This window comes from Coturnix japonica, chromosome 23 (assembly GCF_054131305.1).
Source record: "Coturnix japonica strain WE chromosome 23, WE-NBRP24, whole genome shotgun sequence".
NCBI lineage: Eukaryota > Metazoa > Chordata > Aves > Galliformes > Phasianidae > Coturnix > Coturnix japonica.
In genome coordinates, this window is record NC_140685.1 from 4524500 (window position 1) to 4537154 (window position 12655).

Here is a 12655-nt window from a genome sequence, read left to right on the forward strand (position 1 = left end):
GCCCAGCCCCGCCGCAGGCCGAGCGGGTGGCCGCGCACACGAGCTCCGGCAGCATGGACGTGGCCGTGGACCTGTACCTGGCCGTCCCGTTGCTTTTCACCGTCCTGGCCATCGTCCTCGCCTCCGTCTTTGTGAAGCTGCGGGGCGCTGAGGGGCAGCGGGCGGCGGAGCAACAGCCGGAGCCGAGCAAAGCGGAGCCGGGCTCGGCCGCCGGGGGCGAAGCGGAGCCGAAGGGAGCGGCTGAGGGGCCGGGGGTAGAGAGGAGCCGGGTGCCGGTGGAGGAGGTCGGGGCGGGCGGCGAGGGGAAGAAGAAGGAGGAGGAGAAGAAGAAAGAGGAGAAGGAGGAGGAGAAGAAGGAAGAGAAGAAGAAAGAGGAGAAGGAGGAGGAGAAGGAGAAGGAGGTGGTGGTGGCTGAGCAGAAATCCACGGTCGAGCGGAGCCCCGAGAGCATCCCCCGGCCGCCGCCCGCCGCCGAACACCGGGAGCAGCAGCAGGAGGAGGAAGAGGTGGAGGAAGAGAGTAAGGTGAGGGGAGGGAGGCTTAAGGGAACGTGAACTGCATGCGGGGGCTGCACGTCCTTTTCCCAGGAGCTGCTCGGGTTGTGTGTGCTCTTTCCGTCCCCACTCTTTTTGTAGGGTGCAGCATAAGGATGCCCCAGCTGCTGTCCTTGCGGCCCCAGGGAGGTCTTCCTCCTCCAACCTCTCCCCCCACCCCCTCCCCGCCAGCATCCTACAGGCCTCCCACCCTGAGCTGTGACCCCTGCTTGAACTGGGGGGGGAGGTGGGCAGCACTGCCTGGTAAATCCTCCTCCAGCTCCGGATCTTGTTTAAAAATAAAAGGGTGACCCAGCGGCCATGGAAGGAGCTCACCCTGCTGGCTTCCATGGGTGCTATGCTAATCTCTGAGCCACGGGCCTGGGGACCCCCGAGGGGCCCAAATTCACTGCGCTCCTCCTGGGGCCACCCCATGTCCCAGTGGGGGATGCAGGCAATAGGGTGGCCATGGAGCCCAGTAGGGATGCAGGGCATGCAGACGTGTTTGGGCTGGGGAGCACGGCCCTGGCTGCCTGCTGGCTATTATTAGCAGCATTGCTAATCCTGGTGACTGCATCCAGGCTGCTGGGCAGTGTACAGACAGACAGACGGCCGTTGTCTTGGAAGGCATCGCTACTGACTCACCGGAGAGCAGTGGGCGAGTCCCAGTGTGTTGGTACATCTGTGTCCCGTGTTGATCCCCAGGGCAGTGCCTGGCCCTGTGTGCTGGGATTTCACCCCCCTCCCACCTCCTCCATCTCCCATTTCCTTCCCTTAATCCCAGCACCATCCCTTGGCCACAGGGATGGCTCTCAAACAGACCCCCATCGTCACACCATCCTGAATCACTGGGAATATCTGTCCATCTCTGGGATGATTTATGGGATTTATCAGTGCTCTGAGTGCTTTGTAGGGCTGGGGAGACTCAGGGCTGCCATTCACTGGCTGCATCCCAGCTGGAATCGCTCAGCAGCACCCAGGACGTGCAGTTCCTCTGTTGTGTCATTAACATGAATTGGGGATGTTTCTCCTCCCTCCTGGCTGCTCTTCAGTCCCATTTCCCTGAGCAGACACCACTGCAACCCACACCTCCTCAGTGCAGGTTGTGCCTCACACAGCAAAGCACAGGCTGTGATGGGCTGATAGATGGACTGTGATCTTTTCCAACCTCAGTGATTTCACAATACAGGACAAGAAGTGATTCCCAGCTGCTCTGGCCCCGAGCAGGTGTTACAGGTGTGGATGGGAAGGAGTTTGGTTGGAGCAATGAGAGCTGCACAGGCTGGAAATGAGCCCTGCCCTACCCATGGCTGAGGGCTGCAGTCCCTCAATGTGACTCAGCAGAGGCTCAGGCAGCATCCATGCTGCTGTAGGCTCAGGGCTTCAGGCAGCAGTGGGCTGTGCTCAGCACTATGAGGTCTTTCTCCTTTCCCTGCTGTCTGCTCATCATGTGCTGCTTTCAGACCCTCCGCATCCATCAAGCACTGAAGCAAGTGCTGATGGATGAAGCAGCATCAGTGCACTCAGTGCATCACCCTGCTGTCTGTGTTCCCTCCTGCTCCATTCTCTGCCTCTGTCCTACGAGGTGCCATCTCCCACCCAGGGTGATGCTCTGTGTACTGGGCAGGGCTGAAAGAGGGGGAGTGAATTGGGGAAAGGAGCAGAAATCCCCAGTGCTCCCATTAGTTCTTCTGCTTTACCCAGGGGCTGCTGCTGTGCCAATCTCTGCCCAACACCTTCCTTCCCCACCACTTTTTAAAGGCTTCTTCCTTCCCCTTTCCCTCCTGGCTTCTCTTTTTCTGTCTGTCTCCCTCCCGCCTTCCTCTTGCAAGCTCTTGCATCAGGCTTGGATCAGAAGGCGCAGCCATAAATGGCAACGTGGGGCTGGGAGCTTCCAGGGCAATTTTCTCCCCCCTCTTTGCAGCTCAGGACTTTCCCATTTCCCTGCAGTTGGGATGGATTAGGGGCTCTGCTTGTCCCCATCCTGCCCGTGGGATTGGAGAAGGGGTGGGGGCCCAGAGGGGAGGCTTTCCCACCTGGGAGCTGCTTTAGGGCTGAGAGTGGATTCACAGGGTGGGAAAGCCAGGAGTGGGGGCTATTTGGGGAGCACCCTGTTGCTGCTCAGTGCCCCAAACCTCCCCAGGGGGTCCCATCCTTGCTGCTGCTTTTGCACTGCTCAAGTCAGGCTCACACGTGGGCGTTTGCTTTGTGGCCATGGAAGCTAAAGGGCAAAGCACATTTCTGATGAGCTAACAAATGCTTAAGCCTTACAGCCAAGGTCTGCCAAAAGCCAAGATAGTTGTATTGCTGCATTGTTATTTAAGGTAATGACTTGGGGGGTTTTAACCCTGCTCAGGGTTTGGGAGGGCTGTGATTTGATGGTGTTGCTCATGGGGCCGCTTGGCAGCTCCTGCTGGGGGTGACCATCCCACTCACGTCCTGGTTGTGCCAGCCAGTGTCAGCTCTGCAGGAGCTGCTCTCCCATCCTGGCAGCCTGACTGCTGCATCAGCATCCCCAGGGCTGCTGCTGTGCCTTCCCCTGCTCTGCAGAGCTGTGGTTCAGCATCACCACATCCTCGTGTGACTGTGGCACCACTGATCTGGCAGTGGCTGTAGGGCAAAGGCTGTGGGGCAAAGGAGGGGGACTTTTCTAGGCTCTGTCTGTGTGTTCAGGGTGCAAATGTGCTCCTTGGACCTGTACCCATGGCCAGGAGCAATGCCTGCCTCATCCCTGTCTGCATCCCATGGGCTGCCTGTGGGAGCTGCTCCCAACCAGACAGATAGAAGGACAGGGCTGTGGAAGTCAGAGCTGCAGCGTGGGGGGAAGGGAGCTGCTGGCATCTGTCTCTGAGCAGAAAAATGCTGTGCTGTAGTGAGCAAGCAGCTGCCACGAGGAGGGCTCCCCAGTGTGACCACAGCACATGGCAGTCCCTGCTGGCCTGGCAGCCCAGGCTGCTCCCCCTCTGCTCCCATCAAATGTTTCTTCCAGTGGGTTGGAGCTGGAATGTTCTCCTTCCCTGGATCGCTCCCAGGGCTGAACATCCCCTCCCAATGCTGCTCCATCGGGTGCTGCTCTGCTGGCCCCGGGGCTGCCCAGGTGTCAGCAGTGAGTGCCCATGTTTGGAAGCGTGGCCCAAAATAGAGGTGGGGTGTCAGCCACGTGTCCTTCTGGGGAGCTGGGTGCTGAGGAGAAGCCAAGGGGCTGTGAATAATGCACATTCCTCACCCATGACAAACCAAGCAGTGCCGTGCTTAGTGGTGGATATAAAGCCATGTGCTGCAAACACAGCACAGGGTCTGTCCTGGTTCCCCTTGTGTCTTTCTTCCTATGTGATGCAGATACGTGTGTAGGCATTGCCTGCATCCCAGCCTTATCTCCAGGGCAGGAGTCGTTCTCTCCCTCCCTGCACTCCATCTACAAGGCATCCGGCCTTGACAGAGCTCACTGCAGCTCGTGGGAGGCACCCCCAAAACTTCCAGACTTGGTTTGTGTTAAAACTCTGTGCTGTTTGATTCCTCCCTGTGTATCCTGAGCTGAGATGGCTCAGCTTTGTTTGCCCATGTCTGAGTGGGATGGATGCTCCTCTTGCTGGGCCCTTCCATGCCCTGAACCCAGCCCCAAACCTCCCTCCCTGCTCATGGGGCTATTTTTGGTGCTTGAGGGCCCAAGGGAGGAAATGACTTTAATGGCAGCCCCGTGGGCATGGAGACATGGCAGTTCTCATGACACTGCAGTGAGAAGGAAGCAGACTAATGAGCACTGCTCATAGTATCCCTTTCCCCTCTTCTCAGCATGGGGCAGGGAAGCAGTACCCAACCCATGGGCTCTCACGGGTGATGTAGAACATCACCTTCTGCTCATGGCTGCTCTGTCTTTTCCCTCTGCAGGAGGAAGATCCAGATTCAGATAGTGAGAAGCTGATGGTGAAAGAGACGGAGGATGATGATGGTGAGTGCTGGGATGGCAGCGCCCTGTGGGGATGGTCTGAAAAGTTGAGCCCCAATGCCTGGGGATGGGCCTCTATCCCTGGGCAGTGCAGGGGAGAAGGGCCCAATAACCCTAAAATGAAAGGAAATGGGGATTCACACGCAAGAGAATGACAGACCAGGGGCAGGAGTCTGTATTTCTAACTACCTGGGAGCAGATGAGCAGCTTTTCACTTTGCTTCTCACGATCCTGTGGGCTGTTTGCCATGGAGCAGCATCCCAAAGGCTCCTTCCTCCCCTCCAGGCACATCTCTGGGGTCTTTAGGCAGAGCCGCATTTAACTAATTACTCAATTAGTTGATTGGAAAATGATGAATTGCCTCATTGGGGTGACTGTGCTCAGAGCAAACAAAGCAGATGGTCCATCAAGCAGCAGAGTGTCCTGGGGCTCTGCCCACTGCTGGCACATCCCCCCTGTGCTGCTGCTCCCCCTGCCCTGCCCCACTTTCCCCCTACCCTGGGTAAGGCACAGCACGGCAATCCCCAGGCTCAGGAGGATTACCCTAATGCCACAGGGAATCAAATTCTAATCTCACAAGGTGGGAGAAGCGCCTTCATTCTGCAGGGGACTGGGTTCCACAAAGACATGTATGTGTTCCACCCTGCTGGGCTTCCGTTTCAGCATCACTGTGTTACTGGGTCTGGTAGATCTGGTTGGATGAATGATGGGTGTCTGCTGCCCAAGGGATGCTCAGTGGTGATGCTCTGCCAAGGTTTGCCCTTTTAGCTTCATGGCTATTTTGGGGCAGCTCAGATAGAGATGGGCATTGCTTTATGGCTCAGCATCCCCATGAGCCCATAGTGCACCAGAGTAGCCCAGCCCCACTTTGGGAGATGGAAGGCAGGAGGTGACTGCTGAGCTCAGAGGGCTCAGCCACTGGCAGCACTTGCAATGCAATGCAATGCAATGCAAGAGAGATGAAAGACAAATATTTTCCTCTAATACGCTCCCGGCCAGGCTCCTGGTAAGTAGGTCATATCTGTGCTCTGCAGCCGGCCACGTGAAAGCCCTGCCTCCCTGCTCTGTGCTTCCTGAAGTTTGTTTTCAGTCTGCAAAGAAAGTTCCTGAGCTCAGAAAACATCCAGCAGTTCCCAAAGCCACAACACGTGGGCAGTGAGATATAGGTGGCCGCCTCTCTTCGTCTCTGCTTGTTCCTTTCTGGTAGGGCAGCAATTAAACTGCCCCTTTTTGGACAGGCAAAAATCTCTTTGGCAGAGAACTGTGTGGGGGAAGTGATTTTAATTGTCCTTGAAATCAGGATTGCTATAGGAAGGTAATAAAACAGCTCCTGGGCTGCACCGGGGTAAGGAACAGGATGTTACACCCTTTCTTTCTGTTCTTTCTCTCCCAATATCTCCCAAAGCAGCAGCAGCTGATTTTCTTTCCATACACTTTTAGGATCACTTTGATGGGGTCTCGGTGGTACCCAGAGGTATCACTCAGGACAGTGGGTTTGTGGGTACCATGTGATGTCCCAGGGATGCACAGGCAGTCAGACAGCATCTTCTGTTTGTTGGATTCCTCAGAAGGAGCCCCAGGGCTCTATGAGGGCAGCAGATGGTTCTGTGGGTACAGCTGTGCTGAGTGGCTGACACAAGGCAGCCCCATCCCACAGTCCTTGGGAGATAAAGGTCTGTGCATCAGCAGCTGCAGATAAGCAGAATCAGCTCCGTGAACCCCCCAGGGCCACCCTTTGGATCGCCCCCCACTGCTGCTGTTCTCTGCTGCCTCTGGGAAGATAAGGAAGGGGAGAGGTTTCTAAAAGCAAACAGAGCTCTAATGAAATCCGATTGGAAAAGGATCGGCTTTGCCTCGGGGTCTGTGAGCTCTGGTACTAATTAACCCAAGGCTGAGATGAAGAGGTCTGGAAAGGGCCCCTGGGAAGGAGGGGAGATTCCTTCTATGGGTTTCCTGATGCTCTGGAACTGATGATCTAAGTCTCATGGGGTGAATTCACTGGAGAAAAAGACTGGGCAAGGCAGCTCCGGCCCATGGGTGCTGGATGTCCATCTCAGGTGCTTTCTGTCTCACACCATCTCCTTCTCTCCTTTGTTCTGCCCTCTCCAGCTGCAGATGAGACGTTCTCTTTTAAATACAGCCCTGGAAAGCTGAGGGGAAACCAATACAAGTCAATGATGACCAAAGAAGAACTCGAGGAAGAACAAAGGTATGCTGAGTGTCCTGTCCTCACCTAAGCACATTCAGTTGGCACTTTCTTGAAGCAAGACCTCACAGCGTCACAAATACAGTCACAGGGATTGAGGAGAAACAGGGCCACAGTGTGTCTGTATCACTGGATCTGGGCAAACTCCTTCTCTGGATGCTCAGAGCCTACGTCTCACCTGGTGCAAGCTGGTGTATATCATGCACCCATTGGCACCACATTGATTTCTATCCATTGAGGCTCTGACTGCCCCTTCTCCTCCCTTTGCGCTGTCAATAGCCTGAGGGTTTGGATACAGCTCTGAAATACTGGAGCAAAGGGAGTGAATGTGGAGCTTTGGAGCTCCATATCCCATGTGGCCCACAACAAGTTGAGGAGATGCCGGTCCCTCCCTTGTCATCCCAATGGAAGGTCTGTAGGCCACAGCTCTCCATGCAGGCTGCCCCAAACATGCTGATCCTGCACCATTTCCCTTTGTTTTAGCCCCACTTTCACACCAAGGGATGCTTTCCCTTTCAGTCCTCAGGTCTCAGGGCTCACTGCTGTGCAGCACTGCTAGGAGCTGTGCTCTGCTTAGGCTGTATGCCCTGGTCTCAGCCTCGCAAGCCAGCTCTGGCTGCCTCTGGGCTGACCCTGCATTGCTGGCATCAGGAAATATTTGCTTTCTTCCTGTTGTTATATCTTTATCATGCCTGGAGCCTGTACAACGCTAGCCAGGTCTGTTGGCATCACTGCTTTCACGTGGGGAAGGGGTGGTGGAATGAAGGGAGAGAATGTGAATGAAACCCTCAGGGCTCAATGGGAATTGGTCCTGGGGATCCTGCTAAGCACCAGCACAAAAATCCACCGCAGAAGGCACGTTTAGACTCACTGCACCTGCAGCTCCAGCAGCCAGCTGAGCAATCACTGCGTGGGGGTTCAAACAGGAGACCTGCAGGGCTGGCTGCTTCATGGCAACTAATGCTACCGGGGTTACTGGGGATGGTGAGGGGACATCGGTCTGCATCCCCAACCAAGGTTTTGAGCTCTGGACTGAAGGATGGGTATCAGTGTTGTAGGGCAGAGCTGTGCCCCGAGGGCTGACAGATGGCACCGAGGATCCCTTAGAAGCTCTCAGCATCTCCCACAATGAGGGCTGTTTGCAGTGTTTTCCTTCTGCTCCTTTTTGCTGTCTCTTTTCCCTGTTTATGTTGTTCGTTTCCTTACAGCAGCTTTATGAATTTACGTTTTACTTTTGTCTTGCTTTGTTGCTGGCTTATTTTCTTCCCCCACTTCTTCCTTGTGCCATCAGCAGCTTCTCATTTCAGGGTGCTGTATGGGGTCCAGGTGAGCAGAGGGCAGCAGCTCAGCCCGGCCCCTCGGCAGCCCCATCCCTCTCCCTGGTTCCATACATCCTGCACCCTGACCACTGCAGACCCGCTGTGACCCAGGTTTGCCACCTTTATGTTGCAGGATTGAGCTGACCTCTGATCTCACATCTCTGTAGCAAGTACCTTAGGTCCTCGGCCACAAACATTCTTGCAAATCTGTTTGGTAAGGACGCGCCGTTTCTTAGAAGTAGTGGTACCACTGATAACCTCTGCTAATGTGGTTGGGTTGGTTCCTTTCTTTCTTTTTGTTGGCTTTTGGGTTTCCTTTTAGGGGGGAGGGTTTATTCCTGAGCCATCTGTCCCACCTCCCCACCCACCTTCCTTCTCCCCTTCCCATAACAGATTAATGAGTCTGCTCCCCCCCCCCCGTTCCATCTCACTTCCACAAGCAATCCAAAGGGACCTGGAATGGAGGGCTCTCATATCCAGGTGTTCAGCTCTTCCATATGGGCACCTCAGCTCAGACATCCCATAAACGCTTCTATTTCCTGACGTGGAATATGAGGGCAGTGGAGTGAGCTGGTGGTCAGCACTAGGGCACATAGCTTGAGGTGGGGACCCTCCAGTTGTCCCATGGGCCAGCAGGCACCTGTGGGTGAGAAGCAGATCGGAAGCAACATCCCCAGAATGCAAAGCCCCCATTGGGACTTTCTGTTGTGGTCTCATCTGCCATCAGGAGCCCTTCATTTGGGAACACCTGATATTAGAAATGCTATTGAGAGAGTTCCCTTTGCAGGAAGACCTGTGGGCCTATAGGAGAGGAGAGACATGCGGTAGGAAGGGTTGTTTAAACAAAAACCCACTTCTGCTCATACTCTGCATCGCTCCTGAAGCTGTGGTTGCATTGCCTGCTATTCACTTGAATCTTGTGGCTTTAAGCTGGTGCTAAATCTGGACTCAAAGGGGAAGGAATGTGACCTTCATTGAGTGATGCAACTTCCTGCTTTTTGATTACTTCAGTCTTAAAAATAATAGCAGGACTTTTTAGTAGGGGAGGCCGGTAACTCCTGTTGGCAAATACATCTGCTTGGCTGGTGGCACTGCACACCTGGTGGGTTACCAGCACTTTGAGAACAGAAGCACGTAGTGTTTGTTCCTCTGGGGGGAAAAAGCAGTTTGAGCAGGAAGGGGAAGGGAGCAGGGGGAGGATGCAGCCTTGAGTCAAAGCAGCTCTGCATAGTTCCCAAATCCATCTCTTCCGCACCTGAGGCTTTTGGCTGTTTGTTGCCATCTGCAGCTGCCATGGTGCAACACATGGGGATGTGGGACCGGAGTGGACGCAGGTACAGCCCATAGGGCTGTTAGTGGGTTTGTTTGTGCAGTGAGCACTGACAGCTGCAACAAGGCTTTGCTTTTAGTAACAAAGAAAACAACCAGGTGAGAGATTCCCTTGGGTTTTTGTTCTCAGTTCTTTCTTTCTCCAAGATTGAGCAAGTCCCAGTGAGTCCTGGTTGGACTTGGTGATGCTGAGTCCTTCCCATTCTTCCATAGGTGTGTGGGTTGAAGAGAAAGCAGATCCCACATGACAGTCCTTAGGAAGGTTTCTTCTTTGTCTTTTTGTTTCTTAGGTTTAGGGAGAAAAGTGAAGGTAGAAAACCAGAAGCTGCCCCCAGGATGTGGGTGCTGCAGATGCATTTCCCAGTCAATCACCTTTTGTGGGCAGTGTGAAGACACCAAGATGCTTCTCATTGCTGCGTGGGCTGCAGCACTAGGCAGAGGCCGTGCTTTCTGCATGTGTACTTAGATGAGATGTTTGTGGTTTTGCATAACCTAAAGTAGTGCTGGGAGTGGAGTGGGAAGGGGAAAGCAAGAGAAATAGGACAAAGTCCCTGACCCTGAGGGGCCCAGCTGCAAATAGGAGGGCACCTCCAGAGCTGGACGAAGCCCCACAGCACTCTCAGTCCCTTAAAGCAGTGTCTGATTGAAACTCAGTGCCCCAGTCTGCTCAGAGTCTGCTGCTTGTAGGTGTGCTCATGGATGGCTCAGTGGTACCACAGTCCAACCTCTATAGGGCCAGGAAGAAGATAGGGAGGGCTGCTGCATTTGCTTTGCTAGTAGGCATGGTTCCCATGGTCAGCTCAGCTCTTCTAGGATCAGTTCTCTGTCTCTCCTGGCCAGCCATGGGTGGGTTGAGAAGGCACTGCTTGAATCCAAGCTAGGCTTATGCAAGCAAAGGGAATAGGATGGATATAAATCTCACCCTCTGTCCTTTTTGCAGTGATCATTTAGCAATGGAAAGCTGGCTGACCCCCAGCTGGGTCCAGAATGCTTCTTGATTACAAGGTGCTAAATAAACTCAGGCTTGGACCCCAAGGCAGGGTGCATGGGCAGACCTTAGCTGCAGGGAAGGGCAGAGAGGAGAAAGCCATCCCTTGCTCTGCCAGACATCCTGGATCAGATAGGGATGCAGCTGTGTCTTTAGGGAAAACCATGCTGAAGTGCTGTTTGGAACCAGGCAAAGCTTGCAGTGATGACTTGAGAACACAAGGGCAGGAAGCAGCTGCTGGGATTTAGATGATGGGTTTTGACTGATTTTGAGCACATCCACTGCTGGCCCTCAAGAAGTAAGTGTGTGGCCTGAGCTGGGGGAGGTTGTATTTCAGGAGAGCTCTCCATCTGCGTCTGTCCCTGTCCACTTCCTGCATTGCCATCACATAGCCCTGGCTTGCTTGCTTGCTGTCCTTTCCTGTCCAGCATGGTGCTTCATTTGGATGAGGGAAGCTGGTAAGTTTGGCTTTCTTTGGGTTTTTATTATTTGTTTGCTCTTCATCTTCTGCAGCACGATAGTTGTCCTGGGCTGAGGGAGGAGGAATAGCAGCAGGGGGCTGCAAACACTGAATGTGGAGCTGGGTTTGATCAGGCTGACCACTGCTTCAATGCGGCCACCAGCCATGGGGATGGCACTGACTTATGGGGTAGGCTGCCTTCAGCCACAAAACAGCCCCTAGGTGGAAAGGGGCACCAACTCCCCTGGCTGTGATGCTCCTCTACAGGGAAAATGTCTATGAGGAGCCAGTGGAGCTGAACTCAAGCCCTATTCATAGAGCATCTACTTGAGTCATGAGTCCCACAGAGCAGCTCAGGATGCCTCCCTTGGAATCACAGGGAAAGGGGAAGCCAGTAGGGCCCTTCCTCTCCCATCCCAGTGGGATCCCTCCACAAGCTCCTCTGCAGGCTGCAGGTCCCCAGCCCTGCCGTGGGATGAGGTTTCAGACTCTGCTTTGAGCTCTCTGGTTCTTCCTTTTGGCTGAGGTCCTGAACTGTCCCAGCTTGTGGCTGCTTTGCATCTCCCTCACCCAGCGCTCACAACTCGGCTCCATTTGCTTCTGCTTAACCCCACGCAGCATGGGCAGCTGGCTGTTCTCTCTGCTAACTCTCTAGGAGCCTGGGCTGCTTCTCTTATGGCATCACGGGCTGCAGGAAGCCAGGCGTGGAAGCATAGGTTGGCCCATCTGTTGCTTTCTCCACTTCTGTGACATGGACTCAGGGGGTTCAGGAGCACTGCAAAGGGGTGAGCATGGAGCTGGAGGAGGTGAGCTGAGCTGGCAGAGCTCAAGCTGCCTTCCTGGCTGTGCTGTGGCCTTTTCAGCTATCACTGCTGTGGCTGGGAAGCGTAGGAGGCTTCTGCCTTGAAATACACTGAGCAAGGGCAGCTCAGCCTTGTCAGCCTTGTCCTTGAGCTGCTGGGACTCTGCTCCTAATCGCACGGACTCTGGCAGCCTCAGCTGCCTTCTTGGTGTGCTGAGGAGCAACAGGCATCCCTGAGGTCCTATGCACCTCCTCGCTGTTTGGTCCCACTGGAGGTAGATAAAATCCCCCTCTGGTGCCTTTCACTCTCTCACTCTTCCTTTGTAAAGCATCGTCTCTCCATGTTCCGCTGTTAAGTTCTTTCTCCATCTGTTACCCACTGACTGAAGCAACTGGCCCACAGTCTTGGGACCAAAGGGAAAGCTTAGATTTAGTATGTTTTTTCTCATGTTGTTCCTGCAGTACAGTGGTCCTGGACATGTTGGTCACAGCCAGAAGTGAGATTGTATCTACCCCGAGGGTAGAGACATAGGAAGTGACGGTGATGAGACTGTAGTAAGATGGGAGGAAAATGCCTGGGAGGGATCTTGGTTTCCCAATGCCAGGCCCAGTGCCCATGGCCTTTCCTCACTGCTCTCGATCCTCAAAGGTGAATCATAGCCTTGGAGCGAGAAGAGCCTGACGCCAGAAGGTATGTGCCTTCCTTGCCAGCACTTCAGACCAGAGGACTGATGTTCCCGAGAAGCTGAGTGCCTGCTTTACCTGCTAGGGAAACAGGCTGGGAATGTTCCACGCTTCTGAAAATCAGATTTCCAGATGAAATTCTTCCTGAAAAGGCTGCAAGTAATTCCCACAAGGTTAGAGCAAGATGTTTGGGGACCTTCTCTTTGGAAAGCTATGGTCTGTGGATGAGTTGTGGGATTTCTGACCTCCTGCTGTGGATTTTGACTGCGTGAGGGACATTAGCACTGAGACATTAGTCTGCTCTCTAAGACAAGAAGTCCATGCCCCAGTGCCAATATCACTGATGAGCTGGAGTGAGGGCAATGCTTCTGAGGCCATCAGAGAAACA

General features: G+C 54.2%; 1 protein-coding gene across 4 annotated transcripts in view; it reads left to right on the plus strand.

Annotated features, from left to right (window-relative positions):
* MXRA7 (matrix remodeling associated 7) overlaps positions 1-12655 on the plus strand; it is a 20711-nt gene continuing 8056 nt past the window's right edge. For 2 of the 4 annotated variants that reach the window (XM_085522783.1, XM_015879763.3), the window contains exons 1-4: positions 1-524; positions 4422-4482; positions 6589-6688; positions 8138-8218. In XM_085522783.1, coding sequence (XP_085378909.1) covers positions 54-524; positions 4422-4482; positions 6589-6688; positions 8138-8171 — 666 coding nt within the window. In that variant the 5' untranslated portion in view covers positions 1-53 and the 3' untranslated portion in view covers positions 8172-8218. The remainder of the gene's footprint in view (positions 525-4421; positions 4483-6588; positions 6689-8137; positions 8219-12655) is intronic. The other 2 variants (XM_015879761.3, XM_015879762.3) reach the window with 1 other exon arrangement.